General features: G+C 43.8%; 1 protein-coding gene across 9 annotated transcripts in view; it reads right to left on the bottom strand.

The window, feature by feature from the left end:
• LOC148334413 (teneurin-3) overlaps positions 1-27,176 on the bottom strand; it is a 106,430-nt gene that overhangs the window by 48,150 nt on the left and 31,104 nt on the right. For 6 of the 9 annotated variants that reach the window (XM_088299599.1, XM_088299596.1, XM_088299597.1 and 3 more), the window contains 2 exons: positions 10,194-10,346; positions 2,877-3,144 (listed from right to left, as the gene is read on the bottom strand). In XM_088299599.1, coding sequence (XP_088155725.1) covers positions 2,877-3,144; positions 10,194-10,346 — 421 coding nt within the window. The remainder of the gene's footprint in view (positions 1-2,876; positions 3,145-10,193; positions 10,347-27,176) is intronic. The other 3 variants (XM_088299602.1, XM_088299603.1, XM_088299605.1) reach the window with 1 other exon arrangement.

The raw sequence follows: 27,176 nt of genomic DNA, 5'->3' as shown, positions 1-27,176 counted from the left end.
AGTCCTCGCTTCCACTGCGCGGCGTTGCGCTCGGAAGGAGAAGTGGAGGAGCTCAAAGAGGTAAGGTGGGGCCGGACCATTTTCAAGATTTCAAGGCAATTAAAGGAATGTTTCACTGAAAAGTCAAATGTTCAACACCGAATCCATCAAAAAGCAATCACGGCTCCGCTTCGAGAACAGATTCGACGTGATTGACCGTGATGTCATTTTCAATCATCAGAAAGTGGTAAAATGGCCGCCCTGACATGGCTAAAAACGGGCAAATTTTGCTGCTTAAAGGGGAAGTCAACACAAAAAAATTTTGTTCTTTGCAGCCCTCGTAGTCTAAACACGGATTTCGGATTCATATGACATCACACTTACTCAGGCCTCAGGTAACGACCAATCACGGCTCAGCGTCAGAAAATAGGTGAGCCAGGAAATCCCAATGCTGTGTTGAGACCAGTGAAGTCGTATAGAACATTTTATTGTAAAGAACATTTTGGGGTTGCCTTCCTCTTGAAACCATTCTCACATTTATTTCAAAAGGGGGCTTGTAACAAAAAATGCTTGCAATCATTCATGTTCTTAAAACAATTTTCAATTTTAGTATTTAAACAGGAAACATGAATTTGGTTTTGCGGGCCATATTAAATGCTGTGCTGGGCCGGGTTTGGCCCCCAGGCCTTGAGTTTAACACCTGTGATCTAGATTTTTTGGTTTTGTTTTTCCTTTCCTGTTGAGGGCAAGAGAAGCCAAAAGACATCTGCAATGTGTTGGGAAATCTATTTTGACTCAGCAATTAGGTGGCCAATTTGGAAAAAAGACCAACGACTTTGGTTCGTTCTTGCATCCTCGCATTCGCGACGATTCTCCATCTGTACTTCCGAATGTGGTTCCATGCAGTGGAGGGCGACGGTGTGTTTCAACATTCCTTCCTAACACACTTCCAGGTTTTTCTGGAATCAATCCAGTTTGAATGATCTGAAAACTAAACTCTGAACCTTTTAATACTAAAATAAATCCAAAGCAGAGATAAAGTCCCAAGAGTCTAAACATTCTCCAACTCATGCAGGAACAAAGCCAAAATGCTGGAGGTTGTAAAGATCAGAGAGAGTGATATTTTCCCCTCCATCAATCTCTCGGCGTCTCCGTTTTTCTCCCAGGGAATGATCGAAAACGAGGGGGGGGGATGGTAAAAACTCCAGTTGACTGTAAATTGTTTGGTGAAGCAAAGGTCAACAAATTCTCATTAAAACACGTTGCGGTGAATCGGAGTTGCAATGACAGCTCGATGTCGACCATTTTTTTTTCACTGTCAGAAAATATGCTTTGTGCATTGAAAATCAAAATTTACTTTAGATTTAAAAAGAAATGCGTTATTTGTTTTTTTCCCTCCGTTTATTATCGTTTCAAAAATATTGGGTCGTAATCAGAAGCATGTTGATGAAAACAAGCGCAAAGATGCACGACATATTTGCAGAAAATACTTTCCCGATCAGAATCGAATAGAAATCAACTGATGGTTCCAAAAGGCTTGCTGGCCTCACTTGCGCCACTTTGAGGGGTGCAGTTTGATTCGCAAAAATAAAGTAACGTCAATTTAACTCTCGAAGAGCAACGGGCCTTTCGTTGTCTTTGTCTCGGACGAGGCGACGTTGGGCCACATATGGACTAATTTATACGGAGGGCGAGCCGACGCCCTGACCGCCACAAGCCGGGTCACGGGCCGCGCCGACGCGCCGACGTGCAGCTGGTACGTCGGCAGCCGAGCCCGACCGAGTAACAGATCGCTTCGGCCACGTGGCCGAGACAGAAAATGAAAAGTCCAGATGCTCTTTGAAGGTAGCGCATAGGTTCCATCCCAGTCACGTGATTTCTCATTTCTGAACGCCACGTTGTTCACCGGCATCTACATTTTCACCGTAGGCCTGCTCAGTTTTTGAAAGTGGATTTTATTTTGCCTCAGTTTTGGCAAAATGGGTCGTTGTGTTCCTCTTATTGACGATAACGTCAGATAAACGTCAGAAATATATGCAAACGGTAATCCTACGTTTTTCACGGTCGATTGCGACCGGAAAAGTGAAAAAACCACAAGTAAAGTAAAGTTTGCCTCCACTTTATTATTCTTCATTTTTTTATTGGGTTCAACTCAATAATTACCGCCATTACGACCAATTTAACTTTGAAAATGTAAAGGGAAGAATAAATACAGAGAAACGACACCTACGAGCCCGGCAACGTCGGCTAATAACTATGTTGACGTTTTCATTTTTTTTATCCTAAAATCGATTTATGACCGCAAGTAAAACTTTCAATCACTCAAAGAAGAAGCAAAGTCGTGGAAGTAATCATGATTTAATTTTTGTTTGGCAAGGACCGTTGGATAAAATTAGGATTCACGTTAAGGGAAGCTGTTTTAAGACCAACTTCAACAAACACTCGAACATTTTAATTGCCGAAGTTTGGTGGTCGTCGGCTTGTCGAATGGCCGAGCGCGCCCCGCTCACAGTTTCTGAACACAACTTTTGACGATCCGGCTCGACTCGCTCGTGCGTGACGCTGCAGCGGGGCGAGATGGCTCAAATCCGATTGTGACGAACACGTTCATTGCATTGCTCGTTGGAAACCAGATCAGAGAAAAACACTGCAACACTGATATAAACTAAATAAATATGAAATCAATTGCAGTAATTTCTCCTTAAAGTTATCTCTTGCAGTTTTTAAAAATTCTAAATTGTGGCCAATTTAGTACCACGGCTTTGTGTTTTCTACATAAAATCAGTTGTTTTTTTTTTACAACCGGGCTCCGGCATGCCCGCAACGGTCGTGAGATGAAACAGCTCAGAGAATGAAACTAGGAATAAATCAACGAAATAATTTGGTGTTGAATTTACCTTGTTTCCAGAGGCACATTGCTACCCAGCACCCAGCTGTCTTGCAGCGGGACGCTTTCTGGGGGCGTGGTCTGCAGCTCGGCAGGTGATTGGCCGGCCGCAGTGGCCGGGTTTCCAGTGGGAGGAGTTAGCTGGCGAGTAGAATTCAGCGATTGACCGGGGTGATGCGCCGAGCCCAGTGACTGGTTGAGAGCTGTTACTGACGGCTGCTGACGAAATGGGGGGGCCACAGGAGGCAGAGAAGAGCCGTGGTGATTGGATGGTTGCTCTGGAAAAAAAAAACAAAAAAAAACTCAAACTTACAGCGCTTTGTGTCAAATTTCATCAGAAATGGTCATTTCATTGCAATCTGCCCTTGCTGCAAAATGGATGAAAATGCTTCAAAAAAATGATGCATTGGGGAAGGCTTACAAAATGAAATCAATACAAATTAAGTGTTGTTGTTCACTCATGTCGAATTGTGACAAACAAGAATGAACCAAAATCGAACTCGTGCTCATTTTGTGCATCTTTTGAAAGGCGCAGAATGCAAAACTTGGGCTTTTATTTTCCTCGGTAGCAAAATAGGAGCTCAAATATGACCTGCTGGTTTTCTGCACAGATTTGTTTGCTTTGAGAAAATGAACGGCGATGTCGGTTTATGATTTCCATAAAGAGCATCACGTGTCCATTTTTCACCACTGTTGTTATTTATTTGCAAAGAAAAATAGATGGCACGTGGAAACCAATGCACACGGCTGCCCTTCATGCACTCACGCACACACACGCGCATTCTTGATGAGTCTTTGAACATGCAAGAGACGATTCCAACGGCAAAATTGTAGAATACGATCAATCGTTGTTTGTGATTATTGGAAAGGCCCTTTTTACGCCATTTCAAGCGGTTGAAGCAGAAATCTCTGAAGACACACTTTCAAATGTGCCACCTGTTGAGCTAAATAATAATTTCTCCAGTGTGTGTGTGTGGAAAAATGGAACGACAAAATTCTGAAACGAAATCTCGATTCCAATGACTGCAATGCTCACTAGCCCATCTCAATGCAACTGCACAATTTTAGAATATCGGTTTAAAACGCAAGCGTATAATATTTCGCTTACAAATCCCAAAGTAAAGCAAACAGAATTATTCATTTGTTTTTATGCTGCTCATAAAATGCCGGCGGCTCTCGTTTTACTCTTCCACTTTTTTTTCAGCATTTCAAGTGCTTCCTGGTAATTGTCCAAAGAAGCAAAAAACATGGCACAGCACCAACAGAATTGAAGCAATTCCAAATTAGTCACATTCTCACAATAGAAAGAGAAAAAAAGTAAGCGTCAAACATGCCGGTGAGAGGAACGCTGATGGCAGCGTCGGCCAAAGTTCGTTTTCTACATTTTACGGACCAAAGTCGCATTGGAGGCTCGCAGGCTGACTGCATTGTCAGCCATGGCGCTGTAAATGCCCCGCCCCCTTCTCAGAACATAAAACCTGACAGAAGGCATTTTTATAGCACCATTGAGTGGATCGGTAAACAAGTCTGAAATGAAGAGTCGAGTGTGCGGGACGTGCGATGTCACAGGATGACGGCGAGCGCTCCGAAATGTCCAATTCGTGTTTGCACTTTTAGACCGAATTCACAGTGACTAATCGAGTTTTTGTTCCTTTAAAGGACGCTCGGGTACGGCACAATCAATTGATTGTTTTCTTCTTGCTGGACAGAAAATAATTGAGAAGCACTCCATGAAGGAAACCTTCACATCGTTGGCTTGGCCATCGTGCCGTTCTGCACGTTAATCGCTTTCCTTCGATGAAAGCATTTTAAAGAATGACAATTCCAATTTCCATGAATGGTCCGGCCCGACTTCTTGGGCTCATTTTAGGAGTTGAAAACCAGAAACACCTGGAGCAGTTTCAATTAGTCAGCAGTGTGAGCTAAATGATCCGGAACAAATACAAGACATCAACACACGTGCAGTACGACTGCGAAACGCCGACATGCGCCACGCATTCCGCCGGCCTCATTTGATCCAGCGGAAACATGTCAAGCAGTCAAACCATGCAATCTTCTTAATCGCACGTTTGCCGTCGTTTTTGTTTTTTTGGGGTGGTTTGATGTGAATCGTGACGCATTTTATCTCAATGTACCAAATCGGAATGCTTGCTACAGAATCAGAGTCAGCGAGTGAGACAAGAAATAAAGAATATCAAATAAAGTCGAGAATGAAATTTCTCTTGAATAGGCGAGCGGATGCCGGAGAGCGGCGGCTGAAACGGAACTTGAAGAGACTTGAAGTTGCAATGGCTTCAACCAGTCAAGATTTTTTATTTTTTTATTGAAAACAATAACTGGCATAATTATATTGGATAAAAAATGACAACATGTGAAGACACAAAAGGTTTAAAAAAAATAAATAAAATGCGGTAAGTAGCTTTTTGCAAGTAGTTCATGGTTCAGCGCAGCCGCGGATACTCAAACAAGAAAAAAAAAAAAAGCATACAAAAAGAACAGCGAGTGTCACAAGAAATCAATTAAAAGTTGCCGAGGGCAACAGCAACGGTCAACGAAATGTACAGAAACTGAAATGAGAGCAAGAGGAGTAAAAGAAGGAGGAGAAGACGAGCGGGCGGAAAAAAAAAAGGCAACACTTGTACAGAGTGGAAGAGGTCAGTTTAAGAGTTAAGACTTGTGTGCTGCCAAGCGTGAAAACTCATTCCACCTTCGAGACCGAAGCAAGCGTGGCTTCTTCCCGCAGCTCCAGGCTGTCTTTACTCTTCGTGTAGGTGGAGTGCACCACTTTTGGATCGATGAGCGTTAATCATCGGCAAAAAAAAAAAAAGCATGAGAGATGAGCAATTTGTTTGAATCGAGGACAGACTTTGGAGGTAAACGAAATCATCTTGACTGTTTACGATAGTTTGCCATCTCTCAGGAATGCTGACGGCCCGGCGAGGCGGTGGCCGAGCCGTCACGGTTCTGAAGTCGGGCCTTGGTTTGCTTGTTCTTCCCGCGATTCCGCGGGTTCCTCCTGGCTTTCCGAAAACTCAACACTCCAAACTGTCCATATGCACCGAGATGCTTTGTTTTCAGGGTCGATGCCGATACCGATTATTAGTCTTCACGGAGGCCGATAACCGATATTTCAAGCCCATATTCGTTGGTTGAAAAAAGGGCAAATGCTGTCAACATTTCCAAAACTTGTTTAAATGCAGTTAAGCGCGTATTTATTCAACAACTTTAGCGTTTTACATGTTAAAGCTTTTTTAGATCTTAGAAAATAGTTTGAAAAGTCTAACAAAAAGTTCAAAGTTGGATGCTGTAACTGTGTGTCGTGTCAACTAAAAAAGCAATTCACTTCTTATCAACTTGAAATGAATTTATTAATGAATTCATATTAACTCAGTCACTGCCATTGACGGATATAAAAGCCAAAAAGTAAATTTGGCAGTGAACGAGTAAAACAATATAAAAGGAGTTACGAGTCATTACTCCTTTAAATGCAGCGTGCCCGTTAATTTGACGGCTTTCCTTAACCTACGTTGCGCCCGGTTTCCATAGCAACCAACGGCTCCGTTGAGAAACGCTGCTGGTCACTATGATGTCTAAAAAAAAAAATAAAAATCTAAGAGAGTAGAGTCGGCCTTAAATCTGCTTCATGATATTGACAAGTCGGAGGATGAATTGCTCGGCTGACACGCAGCGAGTCAGAGTTAAAAAAAAAAAAAAAAAGGTCTGCCTGCCTGCCTGCCAAGCCAACAGGAGCCGTGTCGCATGTAGTAAAGTAAATAAATCAAAGTCTGCTTGACGGTGTGAGTCATGACTTTGTGGCCGGTGCATCCCAGCAGAGTCCAAGTCAAGAAAAGAATAAGTTGAAGTGTTGCTCGGCGACACAATTCCTCCACGGAAAAAACACGTCGCAGGACTTGTTTCGTGTGCGATATACTTGGGATTTACGTCGACTTCTTCCACGGGAAGTGAACTCACGTCTTTTGCCACACACTTTTGCTTTCCGTCGTAAAGCGGCCGTATTTTACAAGAGTTGACCCTCAAGCAGCCCGAGAACCGCACGGGACGGTAAAAGCGCTCACGTTCATGACATCAAAAGATACGCACAACTGAATTTGAAGGAACACAATTCCTTGAGAAGACACTTTTTTTTTTTTTTTTTCAAATTCACGCCATTAAATATCTGAATTAATTGTCGTCTTAGTTGGATGAACTATGGAGCTTCTAGAATCCCCGTCAATTTGATCGGAAAACAACGGCTTTCCTCTCGTGGTCGGTGTCACTAACTTTGACTTTGATCTTTCCTTCCGCCGTCTTCCTACGACGATTTTGCCATCCCCTCTCTGACACTTTTGACATATGCGACCTCCTCTATGACTTTGCAGCCCGTTCCTCCATGCGCTCCTTTCGTGTGGGCAGCTGCATCCCTTCCAGAGGCCTCTAATCAGTGTTCCACATTTTTCGCTGCTTATTGAAGCACCCGCGCACTGACCTCGCCTACACCCTCCCTTCCCACCACTCCGCGTCTCACTCTCTCACCCTTGTTCTTTTTTTTGGGTTTTTTTTTTTTTCTCCTGCCAAGTCAGCTTTTGGTGCCCCATCTGGAACAAGAGCCTCCACCGAACGCCGCCACCTCCCAGCATTGGTTTCTCTCCCCCTGGCCAAGTGGTTAGCATGCAACACGACGTTCATTTCAGTTTAAGTTCTCTTTCATTTTAGTTCGGTTCGTTCATTAACGTGAACGAGACCGGCGAGATGCAACGAGCGAAGCGATTGGGTCATCGCAGCGAATACGCTGACGGGATAAATCCATTCGCGCTCTCATTGGTGGATCTCGCGCCTGCGACTCTTCATTGCACATCCGGTCTCTCGCCACAAGAGGGCACTGTCTTCCAATCGGTCGATGCCGAAGAACCATTCGAAAGACGACATCGGACATGTCGCACCGTGCGGCAAAACATCCCAAATTTCTGACGTCAGACTTACGAGATGGCGGTCGTGAAGCGACCAATCGTTGCGTACGTCCCACTACGCGTGTTGCGATACCACAAGATAACTCAAAATCGGCTACGACACGTTACGATTGCCTGCGCCGGCACAAAAATGGGGCGGCATTCACGTCGTTCATCCGTTTGAACAACGACAGACCCTTCTTTCAATTTCTTCCGAGCAACTTTGCTCTGAGTTTGAACGGACGCTGTATCGTCCCGTCAATACGTACTAAAAAAATGGATTCCTCTTCATGTCTGGAAGGAGCATCTCTTTGTCTCTGAATCTTTCAATCCCACCACCCTCATTGATTAGGAGTGGCGTTGAAAAGAAACGCCCCCCCCCCCCCCTCTCACTCTGAAATGCTCCATCTTCGCTTTCGTTCAATTGCTCATTGATTAGTTCTGGTGTTGAGCAGAATTGTCTACCTGGTCTTGTATTAAAAAGCACTAAGTGTTCTTTGTTGTCTCTCGCTGCCTTGCCTTGACCTCCCTTTTACTTTTAGCAGAGACAACGTCAATAAGCTTTGGCGTCATCCGACCATTTGCAAAGAAAATGCTCCTTTTTCTCTTGCTTATTCTGCACCGAGCACATGGCCTTGGCGTCGCTGAGGCTTCCAAAGGGCGATGGAGATTTTTTTCCTTTTTTTTGGGGGGGGGGGCATCTTTTCAACCTCAGAAAACAAACAACAAAGTGGTTGGGTTGCCTTAAAAATAAAGACACTTGCATTTTTTTAGCATTTTATCAAGATAGGCGCACCTGTTAAGAAGATAACACTTTTGGGGGGGAAAAAAGAAGATATACAAGCTGCACCAGACTATAAGCCGCAGTTTTTCCATGTTTTCATCATGATTTTGTATATCAACAGATTGTTCAAACAGTGCCTTTTAACACGGCAACAAATTTGCTCATTAAAACAGAACAGACCCAAGAGACAAAAAAAAAAGATTTATTTAGTGTATTTTCTGAACTATAGCGCGCCCCCTACTGGTGAAAGAAAAATCCTCAGCACCCTTGTATTAGCCGCATGGTTCAAAATTGTGGGAAAAAGTAGCGCCTTATTGTCCGGAAAATACAGTATTTAATCATTAATTGACAAAGTGTACCAATTATCTGCCAATTTAGCGACACTGTTTGGCAATTCTTCCAATTTTTCTCAAGCAATTTTTAATTTGTAGTTCCGACCCAGCTCGTGTTGGCAAAAAAGTAATTTCTCTATTTAACTGCATCCTTTTTCAAGGGGGCTCTTTAAAAATAGAAAACATGTCAAAACATGGAATGTAACTATGATCCGGAGGAAAGCAAAGAGGAATATTTGTAATCAATGAAAAAAAAAAGAATGTGAAAAGTGCAAGTGGTGAAAGCGATATTTTCCATGTTTGGCTTTAGAAGTGGAGACTGAAGTGAAGCTGGGATAACTTTGTGGAAAAGAAGACCACACACATTTGCAAAGACACAAAACACACGCGCACACAAGCGTCCAGTAATTTCCAGCGACTTCAGAGCTGTTTCTGATTCTGTTTAGATGGCAACGTAAACACGCGCAGACGTGGTTCTGTCTGTTTCCATCATTCCTTGCAGCTGTCAGCAGCACTTTTATTTTCTCACTCTGCTCCAGCCCAAATGTGCTCCCACTTTATTTTTTTCCCCTTTCCAATTGCGGTTGTCTTCGTTCTTCTCTTCCAACCATTCATGGTCTGTTTCTCATCTAAATATGCAAAGACGGATGCGAGCTCATTGGCTCACCAACAAAACGTGACGGCAACCAAAAGCGAACTTCCAGACCATATTTGACACTTTGATGCAAAATGTTTGCATGTCGTCAATTTGTATATATTTATTTGAAGAGTATGACATTCTAAAGGTTACGAAAAAAAACAAGGTTAGTCGGCAACTCCGTTGAAAATGTTATTGACAGTTGACAGGGGGGGGGGGGGGGTGAGGAGACACGCCGGCTCTCGTCAACAAGCATGAAGGAAGGAACAATGACAGCAGAGAGCGTGAAGGGAGAATTGGTTTGTTTAAAAAAAAAAAAAAAAAGCAGTGACTCAGTAATTTGGAGATAGACAAATTATAGCCAGGGGTGGAAGCACTACAAATCTTTTTTGCTGTCTAAAACAGGACCACAATCTCTCTCTCTCTATTTCTATTCACAATAACAATATAAGATGTGTCGAATCACATTGCTCAAAACACAGTCCACGCCGCAGCATTTGAACAAGTCCGAGATATGAGCTGTCGCAAATGTACACTGCAGACACGAGGATCTTTGCTGACCAGCTCGCTAACATGACACCATTTTGCGTGAACCAAGCAAGATCAATAAAACGTTCTCGTTCTTTACCATGTTTGACAGGCAAGTACAATCGCGCAGTATAATCCACTGGCTCCGCCCCTTCTTCTTCTGGTTCAGCCGCGTCACTTAAACTTGGCTTGTCATGCGGGTGTGTTTGGTCAAAGACAGATGATGGACGGGAGGGAGAGGGCATGGGGAAACCTAAAAAAAAAAAAAAAAAGGACCGAATGAAAATGAAAATGGGACACATGAGTTCACAATCACTACAAGAAATGACGAGGATGGTGTGAGTTGCTTTAAAAGTGAGAGCAGAGTCCTGCGCTTTTGAGAAATTCCAAATGATGCACCGGACATGTTTGAAGCTACACCTCAGCCGAGGCTGAAAGAGCAAGTCTGATAATATCCTCAAAAAGTGCGGCGGCTAAAGCGCTGTCGACTCACAGTGCCTCTCAAATGGATGGTATCTTTGACTATCATTTCATTATTTCGAGACTTTCGTCTTTTCTGAAAATGTAAATATGGCCACCCAAGTTCATGACACAGCCGTTGTAAGATGCGACACAAGTCTCCGGCATTGGCGCTAGCCGCTAACCGCGAGCCGCTAGCCGCTAACCGCCAGCAACGAGTGCCCGGCTGGCAACTCGAGCAACATGAAGTCGTCCAACAGCTGTTGCTTTGCTTTCTTTCTTTTATTCTTTTTCAACAATGTGGACATTTGCTGTTTTGTAATTCACTCGCCATGTTTAAAAGAAGAGAATGTGTCCTAGATTGCTGGTTGAGGTGTTTTTCATTCACGGTTTATGCATAAAATAAAAACGTAAAGTTGTCTTCTTACAATCGAAACGCCCACATTTGACATCTTGAGTTAACAGTACTTTTTTTTTCATTTCATTTAATTGGCAAAAGTGTTTTATAAAATAAACATCACCACGTCCTATTTATCTTATTTATTTGATCTTTTTGCTGATCTGAAAAACAATTCAAACGGTGAGTCAAATTTGTGATTGGATCCATCGTCCAGCATCTGACAACATCTGGTAACGATCACGACACGCCATTGTGACCGACTGTCCCGCCAAGAGATCGGGCCGGGAAAGTGACGGCGGTAGACACCGCAATAAACCGACCGCAACCCAAGCTTACAACGTTGGAAGTAATACCCCTCCAAACCATCTGCGGCTGGTCAGATCTGAAACATTTTACACCCTTTTGCCATTGAAAATTATTTCCAGCAACACTCACGATCATTTTTAGATTGACTTCAAGTACACTAAAATACAGTTCAAATTGGGCCAACTGAAAAGTGGTGCTGTGGTGGTGATGCATCATGACTGTTTTCAAATGGTTTTAAATAATAATAAGCGGACCCCGCATAAGCAAAGCAATACACATTTGCTCAATGTACGATAAGAACTTTGCAATCCAATATTGGGCAGCACGGTGGACGATTGGTTAGCAAATCCGCCTCACAGTGCGGACGTCATGTGTTCGAATCCGTTCTCCCCGTATGGAGTTTCTATGTTCTCCCCGTGCCTGTGTGCAAATTCAGGGTGTGCCCCGCCCACGGCCAAAAGAGGGCGGGGAAGGACTCCAGCACGCCCGCGACCCTCGTGAGGAAAAGCGTCTGAGATCGTGAACGGATGAAATATTAACTGTCAAATGACGAGGAAGCTGCAAGCCACTCAAGGGAATACCGTAACGCGGCATTCATGTGGGGCGATCGGCCTCAGCCATACACAACAAGAAATACGCTGAGCTCTAAACAGAACGGAAGAAGAGGACCGGATTGGAAAAATACCATTTTATGCTTTTCACACACCCCAAAAAAAAAACACGTACATCCCACTTTTTCTGTGTTGGAGCAAGTCGTCAACACGCCGTGCCTGGAGGGGGGTTGCAGATGAAGAAGAGACAGCAGAGCGAACAGGAGCCAGGAAACCATAATGAGATGAGAGATAAAGGAAGAGGGCAGGACAACGGGCAGGGAAGAGCAAATCCACGGAGAGTGGAGGAGAGCAGAGGTTACAGGGCTTCTTCACAAGAAAGCCAACTCTGGAGAGACTCCACGAATATGAGAGAAGCCATCTTCCGGTGAAATATGACACAAACACTCACACCTACAGAGCAATCCTCGTCTAATATATGGAACGGGAACAAACAAAGCCAGCGCCGATCCTTCGGTTCAACTCCCACAACGCTACGAGTAGAATCGCCGTCACTCAAGCATCAATCTGGCCGGAATTCTTGAACAGGTTGATTCCGTAAAGAGGCAATTGTGGTGTCGGGAAGGAAAACTCAAAGCAAATTTTCTTCTTTTAGCGGTGAAGGAGTGGCCGGCCGTCATTGAAGTCGTTCTTAGTCCGACTGGAATCAATCCCCCTCACAATGACATCATTTATGACACCGCGGCTGGAGAAATAATATACAGAAACAAAAGACCGTGTTGAAAATGGCCGTGAAAGTGTATCTGCAATTAAATCCACACTTTTCCCTCCTTCGGCCAATGTGGTTTAAAAAAGCAAGACTACATTTTAGATTTTCGAATGGTGAGCATTTACGACATTCGGGGGTGTTGATTACACATCGCGCCGCCCCCTCACGAGTGAGTATCCAATCACATCACCTTCAGCGCAAGGCCAGCGAGGAGGCCTCGCTGTAATCAACTTGCAATCTGATTTCAAATCTGAAAACCAAACAGATGCTTGCACAATTACATCGGAAGGCCTACTGGTAACGTGAAATTTGCCCGGCAACACGAGCTAGCTGGATTCTGATTGGGTAAAAACTCTCACCTAAAAATACAACGCTCGGATATAATATGACATCAATGTGAAGATTACGATCGTGATTTCTTCTCCGTCATTTTTAACATCCAACTCGTCATGTTAATTGGGTGACTTGGTGCTTCGTTTTTTCGTTTGGCGCTGGAGAGTCAACGAGGAAGATGGAGAACCAAAGGCAATGACAAAAGAAAAAAAAAAAAAAAAATGTCTGACGCTCCTGAAGCGTATATTTGATACGTTTGATACGAGAGGATTGAATTGATTCTGATTATTTTTCTTGGTATTTGAAAACGCAACTTTCAGTAATGGAGGCCGCAACTGAGAATGATCTGAGAGTGTGAAAGAATTTGTTTTTAGAACACCTTCACAGCTTGCCCATTATTCATCCCTGCTTGGCTTCGTCCTGGCTGACACACACACACACACACGAACACCCCCACACATCTGTTTGCTGGCATGCTGAGCTTTCTCCGTTTTTCTTTTTTGTTTTTTTTGTCCGTTTCTCCAGCCTTTTGTCTCTACTTTTAATCTCCGCTCTTTCGTTGTGTGAGCTGTCAACGCAGAGCAGAGCTGTGTGACTCAGTTGGTTTCCTCCACCTCATAAATGCACGGTGAAGCAACGAAGACCATTTTCTTTAGTCGAAAGGTAAAAACCCAAAAAGACACCAAACTATGATCCCAAAACACTTAAAGATCATCGCCAACCGTTTTGTGAACAAAAACCAACAAATTAACACAAGCTAAAATATGAAAAACATGCTCCTTACTAAAATATTTTTTGTGAAATTCGATTTTATGTTCATCAAACTAACTACAATTGCAGCAAAAATGTTCTTTGTTTTCATCTTTGATGATTCATTTCACGCACGAGCCTTGGCGGTTGATTTGAAAGTATTTTATTTGGATATCGCGACACAGCCGGCAGCCGGAAAAAGAAAAAAAAAATTGAGCAGTCCTCTTCTAGTGTGTCGCACACGAGTGATGTCATCAAGCAGCAGCCAATTGAAAAGAGCCAACAGATGAGACGAGTTTGTTTGTGGTTTTGGCTCAAATGGCTCCCTACCTCTCTGTCTTATTTTTTTATTTATTTTTTTATTTAACTCGCCCTGAAACGCAACAACAGGTCACAGGTTTTTGCTTTTTTTGCTGAAAGACGGGCAAACGGTTCCCCGAAATAAGACGTCTGCAAACTCTCATATTTGTCAAAGCATTGAAAAAGCCCAAAATGAGACATCAAGCCCGACTATTTCGTTTTTTTGCTGCGTGACTTTTTCAATTTCTCTGAATAACACGTTGATGCGACCCACTTGAGCCGGCGCATCCATCATTCCTACAGCCGTCATGTGCTCTCCGTGTCTCCAACTCATTTGGGCTGAATGACGGACGGCATTCCAACTGTGACCAACACCAGCCACCATTCGGCCTTTCTTTCAAGCCATGCCAGTTTTTTTTTTGCACCTCCCGCCCAACACCAACATCGCAATCGTTTGGAAGAACTTGGAAAGAAATTCAAGCTGACCAAGTCTGCCGTCTGCTTCATTAGGTCTTCTTTATTATCTCTCCTTTTCTTTTATGAGTCAGTGAGATCATGTTGGCCTTTTGTTCTGCTGCGCTATAAGCTAGCGTAAAGCCAAAGTGTCCCGCGGGCGTAAGAACGGTAACAAGCGGAGTGGTGAAGAGACACACGCTAAAATCATGGCCTCACACCAACTCCAAATGATCGAGAAATGAACACAAAATAAAGTTCGGCTGTGAGCTGGTTGCGATTTCATGTGCTCTTCGGATTATTTCCACAAAGCCAAAGCGACGAGAAGGCCAACTCGAAGAGAAAGCTTAAAAGGACATCAATGCCGAGGCGCGCTTTTTTTTTTTTTTTTTAAGATTGAGTTGTTCCCGTGCCGAGGCCTCACGGCTGACTTGACACGACTTCTAAACTCCGTTTGCCGTCGCAAATTAACTCTTGCGACAGTCTTCAACAACGCAACAACGTCCTGCCCGCAATGAACAGTTTTTGAAAACGTCTTTTTTTACGTCTGCCTGACCATTTCTCGGAAAGGAGCTCACGATTCGCTTCCTCGGTTGTTCGGTAGGAAGCTACAAATTTGCATTGAATATCTTCACATTTGCATTTTGTGCACACGCGATCTTCATATCGTTACTAAAATATCTCTAAAAGTTCCACGTGCCCCCTTTTCCAATTTGAGCACCTGCCTCGCCAAAAGGTCTTCACACGCTCCGGATTACTAGCGAGCATTTCCCCCGTTCGGCCTTCAGTGAAGTCCTACTTCGTGCGACTTGAATCAACCCCCCTCATAATAGCGTCATTTATGACACCACGCTTGGACAAATAATAGAGTGACACACACTTGCACAGTACTGAGCGAGCGCTGGACGACCTAGCTTCTATCAAAAGGTCCGTCTTGAAAATGTATCTGCAATTACATCCACACTTTTCCCTCCTTAGAAAAAAGAAGAATATATTTTAGATTTTCGAACGGGCGCCAGTGATGACTTTATGGTGCGTTGATTTCCGCCCCACGAGGGAGTATCCAGTCACAAGACGCGTTCGTCACTTTCAACGTAAGGCCAGCAAGAAGGCCTTCCTGTCATCAACTCGTGATCTGATTGGCTATCGCAACTGTCTATCAACCGTATCAAACCCGCACGATTGTTTCTGAAGGCCTCCGACGAAAAGCGCGTGCAACTGGTATTGTGAAATCTGCCCGGCAACACGAGCTAGCAAAATTCCGATTGGATCAAAACTCGCACTAAAAATACAACACTAGGATAGAATATGCCATCAATGAGAAGAATAGGATGATGATTTCTTGATTTTGTTAGGTCAGCAGAGAAGGACTTGACGGCCCGCCGCTGCTGCAATCAAATCCACACTTTTCCCTCCTTCGTCCATCGTGGGTTAAAAAGGCAGAAATGTATTTGAGATTTTCCAACGGTCGCCGGTGGATTTGTGGATAGCACAACCGTGAGGCAGGCTCTTCTGGGTACTTCAATGTGATTCTTCCCAAAAGACAATGAAAAGCGAGCTGATACGGTGTGAGTGAGCCCAAAAGGAATTTGTGGCCTTGAGAGGAAACACGATTGCACTCAATGCAGTTCTCAGGCTTCTCTACTTGCTTGTGCAACCTGCAAGTAACAATTCCTGTCATAGAAACGTCGACTGAAAATACTGTCACGTTGATAAACCAGGTCAGACACGCCAGTGTGCGCGCGCACACACACGCACGCCCTCTCTCTCTTTCGCTCTCTCTCAAAGATACTTGCTCATTGTATTCTGAGTGACTGCTCAACTTTTGCCAGAGGGCTGACAGTGACCTCCAAGTTGCGTCCCTCGCACTCTACAGTGTGTGTGTGTGCGTCTCATGTGCTGACCTGACAAGAGCTCCATGTGTGCCCGTGGACAATGTCTACCTTTCTTGTCATACCGTTACCCGCGAGAGTTGAATACAAAATGTTACAGTGTGCAGCTGGCACGATTAAATGAGCGATGGAAACATTGACAAAGCGGGAAAAAGCCCCCAAAACATTTCAAGTTATTCGGATGAGCGTGTTGAGAGGGGAAGTTAATCTTCGCAGGCATATAAGCGACGCAGCGCCACCAGCGGAAACGCGGCATTTGGATTTGAATTGCGTTTATGGAATATGCGTTCAGCAGTAAAATGCGGCCGTTTTTGCCGCTTGCTGTCGATTAGAAATGACCTCAAAGTTGCTCGAGGCTCAGCGAACGACCAATCATGTCGTTCGGTTTCAAAGACAGGTGAGCCGCGATTGGTCGTTACCTGAGCCGCGAGCAACTGGGATGTCATTTTCAGTCGACCGAAGTGAGAAAATGGCCGCCCCCTAAGATGGCTAAAAACGGGTGGATTTTGGTGCAATTCTCAATATTTGTCAGGATGCCGTGTTTAGAAACATGGAATATATAATTGAGACAAATTCTTTTGGGTTGACTTCCACCGTAAGAGAAGCCTGCATGGCCACTCTGAACTAAAACGCTTTGCTTTCAACTTCAGACTGACATTTTATTTAATTATATTGGCAGCAAAAAAATAAATAAATAAATTTAAAAAAAAAAGAATGAAATTATAGAACTATGTATTTCTACATGAAAAAAAATGGAAAAAAATCTTAATTTGGTCCAATAGAATCCTTTTTGTTTGCATTGAGCTCAATCAAATCTCAACAAGAAATTTGCTTCTCGTCACCTCGCCGCTTGCCGTAAAAAGATGGCCTCCATCCGCTACAAAAAAAAAAAAAAAAATTCATCTTTATGGGCTAAGCATTAGTCTGCATAAACAATTAGCAAGTGACTTCAACGTGACTTAAACAATTTACCGAAAGCTTTGATGGGGACATCGCAATGCATCTGACAATCGTTTTGGGTTTTTTTGTTTTTTCAACCCACCCCTACTTCAGCCTTTCCAATGTAAGGATCGGTGTTTGCACATTGGCTCGCTCTGGTGCAGATGTGTAACGGTGTGTGTGTGTGTGTGTGTGTGTGTGTGTGAGGCTGGGATACAAAGAGGGAGGAAAAACGGCAACGAGACAAGCGCCGGCATCCGCGGGTGTGCAAGCGAGCGGAGCAGATGGTCTGATATAGATCACCGTTTGCAATTAGCATCCATATTTCACGAACTCACAATTATCCCGCCGCCTCGGACACGTGACGCTTGTCATTCAGTCTGGCGTTCTTATCGCGTCCAATATGGACGAGGGCACGTCCACGTGCGATGCTCTCCGTGCTCTCTCTACGATCACCCACAAAGTGAAGAGGAACATTTATTTTACGCAGATTTATTTCATACAAAATAAAAAGAAGGTCATGATTGTATTCATCCGTCGATAGGAAAATTAAAAATACATTTGGTGAGTAAGGGTTTGAGTCAACACACCAATTAGAGACAATCCGGCGACATTCACAGTTGACGGGATGAAGCCAAATTAAGATTTGTTTTTTTAAGTCGTCATTTAAATAAGAAACAAAAAATACGCCTGATGTGAAGCGAGACACACGCAGACGAAACATGGGCCACATCTCATTTCTCAATTTGCAACTTTCTCCACTTAAATTGATGTGATGTGGAGGCGGCATCCGGCCGTCGCCGTGCTGGCGCAGGGTTGGGCAAAAAAATAACAAATAAAATAAATCATAAAAATAATAATCATCTGAATTGACCAAGAGTGGAAGGCAAATGTGAGGCGAAAGCAACCGCCGTGGCTTCAAGTCACGGACAAATTATTTTCAAGTAGCCAAACTGTACTTTGATTGTTGAGGGACTCCCGTGGGCTTTTTTTTAAATTTTTTTTTTTTTTAATGTCACCAGAAAATGCTGTAAGACCATTAAAACAATGCAATGGACTTGCGTGAACGACCGCGAGCCATTCCCAGCAGATACATTCTTGCCCGCAGCTCAATAGAGATACATGCGCAGGCCATAACGCAAAAAGACATCTCTATTGTTTCCATTTGTTACCAACTAATTCCTCCGCTGTCAAGTCCAATTGCACGGAAGACGTAAGAAGCGAAACACCCTGAGGCCATGACCGCAACGACCGCCCTTTCCGTCCAAATCATCTCGATCGCGGTGTGTGTTTTTGCCGATTAGACACGATTAATGCATTTGAAATGTTGCTCCTCATTGCACCTTACCCAACATTTGCTCCACAGCCAACAAATGGCTCACAACTCGGAAATTAAAATGCAAACACTGCCATTGCTTTGCTTGACACCAAACGTCCGGACGTTTTAAAAGAATTTTTTTTTTAAATGCATGGCTCAAATTTCTTGAAAAGGTGGAAAACAAGTAAAGAAAAAACAAAACTACCAAAATATGTTCATGAATGTAAAACCCTTCATTCCAATCGGCTTTTCGAACAAACTTTTCCACAAGGGTATCGATTTCAATTTGCCAAATCGATTGGATTTGCTACACAAGGTTGCCTGAGAAGTGAATGTTCGTTTCTCCAAAGGCATTTTGGACAATTTGGCAAAGCACGTGGAAGCAACCCAGCCCGGAATCTCCACCTCAGGATGTTCACCTCCAAGCCACCGCGCCACTCTACGAGCCGTTTATTTATGATTTTTTGTGGAACAATAATACGTTCGCAAATGCACTCACAGCCGCAAGCAACGAGCATCCAAAATGTGCAGACGAGCAGAATTGTCTCGGGCGCATACCTGAGCGGGAGATTGTGATTTAGGTCACTAATCCGTTTCCACAGCGATGACCTCGGTGTAAATCAGAAAAAAGGTCGCATCACTCGCGGTGGCCTGATTGCTTTTTTTTTTGTGTTTGTTTCTTTCTTTTATGATCGCAATAAAAGCAGCCGCCGCTTGTCGCCAGTCCCGAAGAAGTTTCTCATTCACTCCCAAATTTTCTCTCTGCTGCTTGCAAAGAGTTTTCAGCTGCAAATGTCACCACTTGCATCTTTGTATTCATTCGGGGAGGAGATATCAGTGGATAAGACTAGAGTGCCACCTCGTGGCCGTTTGTGGAATGACATTTTATGTTCACGAATGGGTCCCTCCAGAGTATAAGCCGCAGGACCGAGGAAAAGACGGGCGACTTATATTCTGGAAACGACCGTCTATAAAAAGACCACCTCAGATCACGAAAGGACGCTTCGGGACGGCAGCATTGGGAAAAGTTCACGTTCGACTTCAGTTCGGCTCACAAATTTTAAAAGGAACTTCTTCAATTCATGCCTCCTAATTGAAATTTTGGAACACATTTCAGGATTCCAAAAATGAACTAGCTCATAGCTCAACAAAATAAAAAGTGTCACTCTTCCACACAAACGAACAGCACGGGCAGATTGAACATGATAAGAAATCTTATTTTGTCAGGATTATCATTTTATTCGGTGCCCTTTTGGGACCCCGTCAATCATGGGCCGCTAGAATCCTTCTCCTTTTCGGCGCCGCCGCTGGAGATATTCCTCAAAACGTATTCAGAGTTCCCTGGGAAGCTCGTGCGCTGATGCCGATGCCGCCGGCGGACAGGAGTCCAACATAATTGTGCCGTTTTGCTGCTCCGCACACATCGATGGAGACGCTTTTGTCAATCTTTGTTCGATTTGCAATCAAAGGAAATGCACTCAACAACTATTTTGGGTCAATTGTGACAAATTTAAAAGTTTCTGGCGAGAGTTGTTGTGGAGTAAGTTGGACCACATTTGACCATTCGAAACGAAACGACACCTATTTTCACGAGCTGTTCAATATTTTACATGTCGTCTCATCATTTCATGTCTTTTTTTTTTTTTTTACAGTAAATTGTGTTCCAACTAAGCTGCAGGGTATTAAAGGGATTTGGTGGAAGACAATAAAAATCTATTTGGTGGTTTTACAGGAAGTCCCGATTGTTAGTTTTCGAGAAAATAAATATGTCATATTTCCACACAATGCGTTCAGCGGTGCCTGGAGGTGCAACTTGAATTTGTTCCTTGACCACACTCGCAATTCCAAACACGCTTTTCTCACGCCATCGTTCCCCTTTGAAATGAATGGAAAAGCCGCGAAAAATAAAAACAACATGCTTCGCGAAGGTGAAAATATAGCACACTGTCATGTCGTACGTGATGAAAATATTCCCTAAATACGCAATCCGGAGTCAAATAATTCTCAAATGAGCAGCAGTGGTTGTTGATCGCTGCAAGTGAGCCGTTACGCTGCTGGGAAAAACTTGAAAATAAAAAGTGTAACAAGGCATTGACGCTCGTATATGATTTGCTTTCTTGTTGACGGCGTCTTAATGAACAATTGTTGCTGCGGTTGGCTTGACTTCTTCCTGACGGGATACACATAAAAAAAAAGGCCTTGAGCTATTTGGGATTTTTTTTTTTTTTACATGATGGAAAAAAAAACTGAAAATGAATGATGATAGAATGAAGCCAAATTTGTCCACAAACCAAGCCAAGTTTTTTTTTTTTTAATCCTCATATTTGTTTGCTGGCTGCAAACCAACATCGCAAACATCAAAACAAAGGTTGGCATGAATCAACAAATGTCTGAATAATTACAGTCATCAACGGAATGATTCCCAACCAGCGTGCCGGAGCAAAACAGTGCGTTGTGAAAGTTTATCAGGTGTGCTGCGGGAAATTATCCAAAAGCATTTATTTGGACAAAAAATGATTTATTCTCGATTTTAAAAAAAATTTAGTTTTTTTTTTTAACCTGTGCCAGGGGTCACCAAGATTGTGCCTGGTGGAACATGCCCTCAAGGACCTCATGAGTACCCCCCCCCCCCTAACCTGCTCTCAAAATAGCTCTTCCGTGATGGGACATATTGTGATTTCCTAGGGAATTTTGTAGAAGTGATCATTTAAAAACTTAAAAAAAAAAAAAAATAGCATTCAATAACCTGCCATGCATGTTTTTGGAATGTGGGAGGAAAGCGGAGTACCCGGAGAAAAGCTACGCAGGCACGGGGAGAACATGCAAACTCCACACCGGAAGGCCGCGGTCGGAAAATTGAACCCACAACCTCCGAACTGTGCCGCAATCTTATGCAACATTGAATTTGAAAATAGAAGGATGGAAATGCAGCTGTTTTTGAGGTGTGCTGCCTGTCTGGGGTGCACGTTTGTGTTTTCGCCAAGCACCAGCACAAAACCCAACGCACAAACATCCATGAAGCAAATCCAAACACTTGCTTCCTGAAGCTGTTGGGATGGTGACCTGGCTTTGACCCCTGACACCAGCACTCAAGTGAGGAGGGGCACAAGGGCGGGCGGAGCTTCTATGGGAGCGCCAAGGGGTGGGGGGCAGGGGAGAGGGTTTGCGGGGGTTGGGTGGAAGATGATTTACCACAAAGAGGACACGGGGTTAAGTGTGTGTGCCTGAATGTCTTTAAAAGAGCTTCTTTTTGTCCCTCCGTCCATTTTCTGCCCCCCCCCCCCCCCCCCTTTGTGGTTCATTTTCCCGTCACCTCGTCCGTCTTGATTTCCCACAACAGCGAGATAAGACGAAAAGCGCTTGAGCGGGGTGAAACATGCGTGTCCTGTACATGTGGCGTGAAGGTTACTCGGTCATGTTGCAAAATGTTGGATTTGAAACACAATCATGTACTTGTGAGAATTACATATAACGATGTTATTTTGTTGTTGTTTGATTGAAATCCTTTTTTTTTTTAAGCAGGCTTGTCGATTCTGTCCTGTGCCGTTTTGCGAAACGTTCTCTCAAGCCGCTGATGTAATAGGAAGAATGGCAAGTCGGTGCGTTTGCGAAGCATCTGGACTGGCTCTCTGATAAGATCCACTTTGTCAGCAAACATCTCATCTCTCAGCCTCTCTCCCTCCTTTTTTTTTCTCTCCTTTGTCAACTTCTCCGAATCTTCACATCCTCCTCTGTATAATTCTTTTTAATGTGACTATTTTTATAAAGATCTTTTCTTGGGTAGGAAGAATTAAAAAGCCAATAACAGACGTGTGTGAAAAAGGAAGGACCTCATTCCAAGTGTCCAAACCACAGCCAAAGAGAAATAAAAAAAAAATAAGATAAATCGACACCAACAAGATGTAACGTCTTGCGTGAGAAAAAAAAAAAATTTGGAATTTTCTTCGAAAGGAACACAACATCCCCGAGATGATGAACAGATTCAACGATCGATGGAGTGATTCAGAAATATTTGACTTGCACGGTGACGGGTCCGCAAAGCTTTTCTGGCACGTCGCTCGTCGTTACGTCGTTACTAGAATAGATTTAAATGAGCAAACTATGGAAAAATCGAAACTCTTCTGCCTCTCTCTCGGCGGAATGAATCAAATGTCATCAACATCGACTCCCAAAGTTAACGAAATGCAAACACAACAATGAATACTCGGAAAAATGAAATTCAAATTCTAACCACCGTGTACGCACATTTTTTTTTTTTAGTATGGATGTGATCTAGAATTTTTTTTACATCATTTTTCATTTTCAAGCCAAACAGGACACGCAATAAGCAGAGAGCGCAAAAGGCTTTGCAAAATTTCGCAGCAGGTGTGTGCATCATCTCAAATGTCTTCCGACATTCCGCGAGGAAGATGAGATCACGCCATTGCTGTTGCTGACGACCACCACATTAAATGGCTCCCGTTTGCCGTTTTGTCCGCAAACTCTTTATCGTCGTATTCAACAGTCGGACAAAATATTCAATGAAGGCCGCACAGACGGAACGTATTGTCCACTTTGCAAAAATATCGAAAGGTTTGGAGCACATTTGGATTGGTCGTGAACAAGTGGTTCTGCCTTTTGAATTAGTGATGAGAAAAAGAGAGCGCTGCACTTCCGCCTCAAGAGCTTTGGCACGGATGCGCATGTGCTGCGCTGCTTTAGAGAAGAAAGTTGATGCGCAAACGAAGCAACGGTCAGCACGTGCGCTCGACGGTGCACAGCCATGAGGATGAATAATAAAATCTTTTGGTGAGCAGGAATATGTTGTACTCGTGGCACTCGTGGAGTTAAGCAGCAAAATGCAAAATGCGGCCGTTTTGGGACGGCCATTTTGACACTCGCTATCCTCTGCAAATGACATGGCAGTTGCTGAGTGGGCAACCAACGACCGATCACGGCTCAGCTTTCGAAAACGGGTGAGCTGTGATTGGTTGTTAGCGAAACCCTGAGCAGCCGCGATGTCATTTTCAGGCGACAGTCGTGACAAAATGGCCGCCCCATGAGATGGCGAAAAACGCTTAAGTCATATTCCGCAAAGGTGATAATCGGAATGCCGTGTTTCGGCTACTGAAGGCAAATGGAATCCTTTTTTTTTTTTTTTGGGGGGGGGAGGGGGCGGGGGGTTAACGTCCCCTTTAACTATCATGAATTGGAACAACGCTTCTGCAGAATTTGCGTAAATCCTTGCGTGTTCGAAACGGCAAGAAGCATCTGAATTCATTCAAGAAATCAGCCAAGCACACATTTCCGCGCAGGCCTCCACCTTTGCCTTTCTACTTTTTTATCTTTCTCAAGGTTAGAAAAACAAATACTTACGAGCGCTAATACACTGTACATTTAGCCGTTAGGGGCTCCACACAAACACACTCATCTCCTAGCAACAAGGCCGGCGAAAGTATGAGATTAGGTGTCTGGAAATTGTGTGTGCGCGCGTGCATGTGCACGTGCGTGCGCATGTGTGTGTGTGTGTATTGGGGGATGGGTCAAGACAAAGCCTGAAGAGCAAGCGATAAGAAAAAAAAAATGCAGGAATGATAAATTGATACAACAGCGTGGTGAAGTTTCTGCACATCTTGCCGATTCTTTCCAGAAATGACTCGGACGGAACATTCCAACCGGCGCTGACGAACGATTTCGAGCGCTTCAAAGCGGCCTAAGGAACAAAACGGCGTTCACCAAAGTGCACGTGGTTTCGTGCGTCGATGAATCCGCGTGTTCCCGCAGCCAACCCGTGCGCTGCCGTGCAACAGCGCACGTGCATGTGAGCGTGCACGTGGCGCTGGTGGGATCCAGCGGGTCATATAATGCTTGACTGGCCACATTGTCCTTTCACGCAACCCGTCCCCTTAATCTGCAAATACATCTCGTATAATCTGCACATGCCCGCAGAGGAGAGAAAAAAAAAAAGGAACGGGTCGGCGTTCCCGCCACGTTGTGGTCTCGCTTCCAAATGTGAAAATCCACATGAGCTGCAATGCAAATAGATTCGATCAAATGAGACGAAACAGCGGTTGAGCTTCGTGGCAAATTGGACAAAAGTGACATTTCGCATTCCACCTTATAAAAAATCAATCTTGCTTCTCTTTTTGACATTGATCACTGGTTTCCACCGGAGCTAAATTACATTTAACACCGTCAACAAAAAGAAAGACGCTCAATTGCTCCCAATAATGACGGCTAAAATCCACCGTTGCGCTTTTATGACAAAGAAAGGCGAGTCGAAAGTACGAAGCCGTCAAGCACGTCGTCTTGAAATCCTCTGATCATTTTTTGCCCTTTTATGTCGCTTCTTCCATCGCGCCGTGACGACCGGATCTTAATTCTGCTCCCAAAACATTTGGTGTGTGCAAGCGAAGCGCGTGCGACTTTCACCGCTTCAATAAAAATGCAACAAATAACTTAACTACTTTTTCAACATTGTTGATTTCTAATTGTATCTGGCAGTGGAATGCAGCCGCTTTCTCTGCTCCACCGGCTCTTTTGTCTCTCCCAGTGGTTGGTCCGAATGGCGGAATCCACTAAAACATTCCAGACAGCACCCAAAAAAAAAAAAAAAAAGGGGCTAAATATAAATCAACTTGACGGACATTTGCAATTTATCTTGTAAAACATAATTAGTCACATGCGGCAGATTTTTTGTTGACAGAGTGACGAGGTGTTGTCAGTCGTTTTTTGTACAATTGAGAAACACATTTACAAATGAATCCTTTTTTTTTTTTTTTCCCCTCCCACTAAAACCGCACGCAGCCGACAAGCAACAACTTTGATTTGAGCAACGAGAGATGTGACAAACGTGGCTTCCCGCTCTTCAATTTGAAAGAAATAGGATATATTTATTGTTCCAATGACATCTTAGCATTCTTAATCGGCTCCTCGGAATCTTAATCAGCGGCAAGCGCCATCTCTGCCTTCCTCTCGTCTCGTTTGCTCTTAAAAGCATGTTTCCTCTCACCGTGACGCGTTCATTCCTTGAATCCATCACCTCCTTCCTCCCCTGGACTTTCTTATTCATGTACACTTTTTTTTTTTTTGTCTCAAAATGTATGTTTCTCATTGAAAAGGTAAGTGTTGGGGGTGGAGGGGGAGAAGGAGACGCCTGACATCCACCACACAAACGGCAATGGAATGCAAATCGGCGTCTGGAAGTCATTAAGCAAACAGAAAAGCCCGTCTTCCCTTTCGCTCGCTCGCTCGCTCGCTCGGCGTGTGTATCATCAGCACAACGCGGTCCACCCTTAGCCTCGCCGCATACATCAGCGCGCCTTTCAAATCACAAAGAAGCACTGGAGGCAGATTTGCTGAACGATTCGCCTCAAACCTCGGCTCGCTTCAAAACTTTCCACACAACGACCAAAGCAAGCGTCAAAAAGTCAAGTCGTTTTAGTTGGGATAGAAAGACAAATGGAAACGCGGAATGTAGAATACAAACGCTTCTCAATATGCGGTACGAGGAGCAAAACCAGAACCGTCACATCCCGACGTCAAAAGTGGTTCAGTGCCAGGATTTTCTTTGTTTTTAGAATGAAAAACAAAAACAAATGACAGCTCTCTTACGAAGCGGCGAACGCCTGAAGTGGGAGGGAGGAGAAAGATGGCTGCAAAATCTCCCGCGGCCCCGCCACTGCTCACCGAGAAGCGTCATGAGGAATTATTTGGTCCACACGGCCGACAGGCAGGGCAAGCCCAAAGACGCGGCGAAGCCCGTCCGCAAGCCTGGTCCGAAAACCACACCGGCCAGCGCCGCAAACACGTCCAACGTGGCGGAACACGAGTGTGCGTGTATATTATATGACATACACAAATATAAATTAAAGCGTAAACTCAAGATCAATTTTTTTTTGAAATTCACACAATAAAATAAATTCAACTCAGTTAACTCCATTTTATTGACATCAAATCTCATTTGCACAACTTGCAATGCCAAAGTCAAATACTGTCGCATGCTAGCTGTCCATCGTTAGCACATCAGCTGAAAAGGAAAACACCGGCTCAAGTTAGCTCTCGGCCTTGCAAAACAACATCGACGGAGTGTCGGAGTTCGCTTGTGAGCACTTTTGAGAAATGTCTGGAGGAAAAATGGCCGTCGAGACGTCTCGGTTGACGTCGTATTCAAGAACCAAAGAAAGCGATTGGAGCGGTCTTTGAATTCAAATGTTCTTAATAGTTGGCGATGTTACATTGCTTACAAGATATTATTCAAGTAAATCTGCCACAAGCTTCATCAAAAAATAGTAGTTGAAAAATGGGATTCATCGCAATTCATTTGTTTGCGATTAAGTCGTTAAAAAATGGAATCGCCTGACAGCACTAATATATACACACACACACACACATATGACAGTGCAAAAAGTCTTGTGTGAATCAAATTATTTAAAAAAAATCAGCATTTCTAGACGCAGTTGACTGTCTGCAAAAAAACATTGAAAGATTTGTTTTTCTGACAAAGAACCGTAAAGTTGCCAAAGAACTGTCCGAACAATAGGTCGGACTTTTTTTGAAGTTGTTCCGTCACTTTTCATTCCACTGCTTCTACGGATATTTTCCATTTCTGCCGTGGTATCGTTTCATGAGGTG

This window comes from Idiotropiscis lumnitzeri, chromosome 6, assembly GCF_059441095.1.
Source record: "Idiotropiscis lumnitzeri isolate Australia: NSW breed Sydney's pygmy pipehorse chromosome 6, RoL_Ilum_1.0, whole genome shotgun sequence".
NCBI lineage: Eukaryota > Metazoa > Chordata > Actinopteri > Syngnathiformes > Syngnathidae > Idiotropiscis > Idiotropiscis lumnitzeri.
The sequence above is the reverse complement of the archived record's forward strand: the minus strand, read 5'-3'. Positions and strand labels throughout refer to the sequence as shown.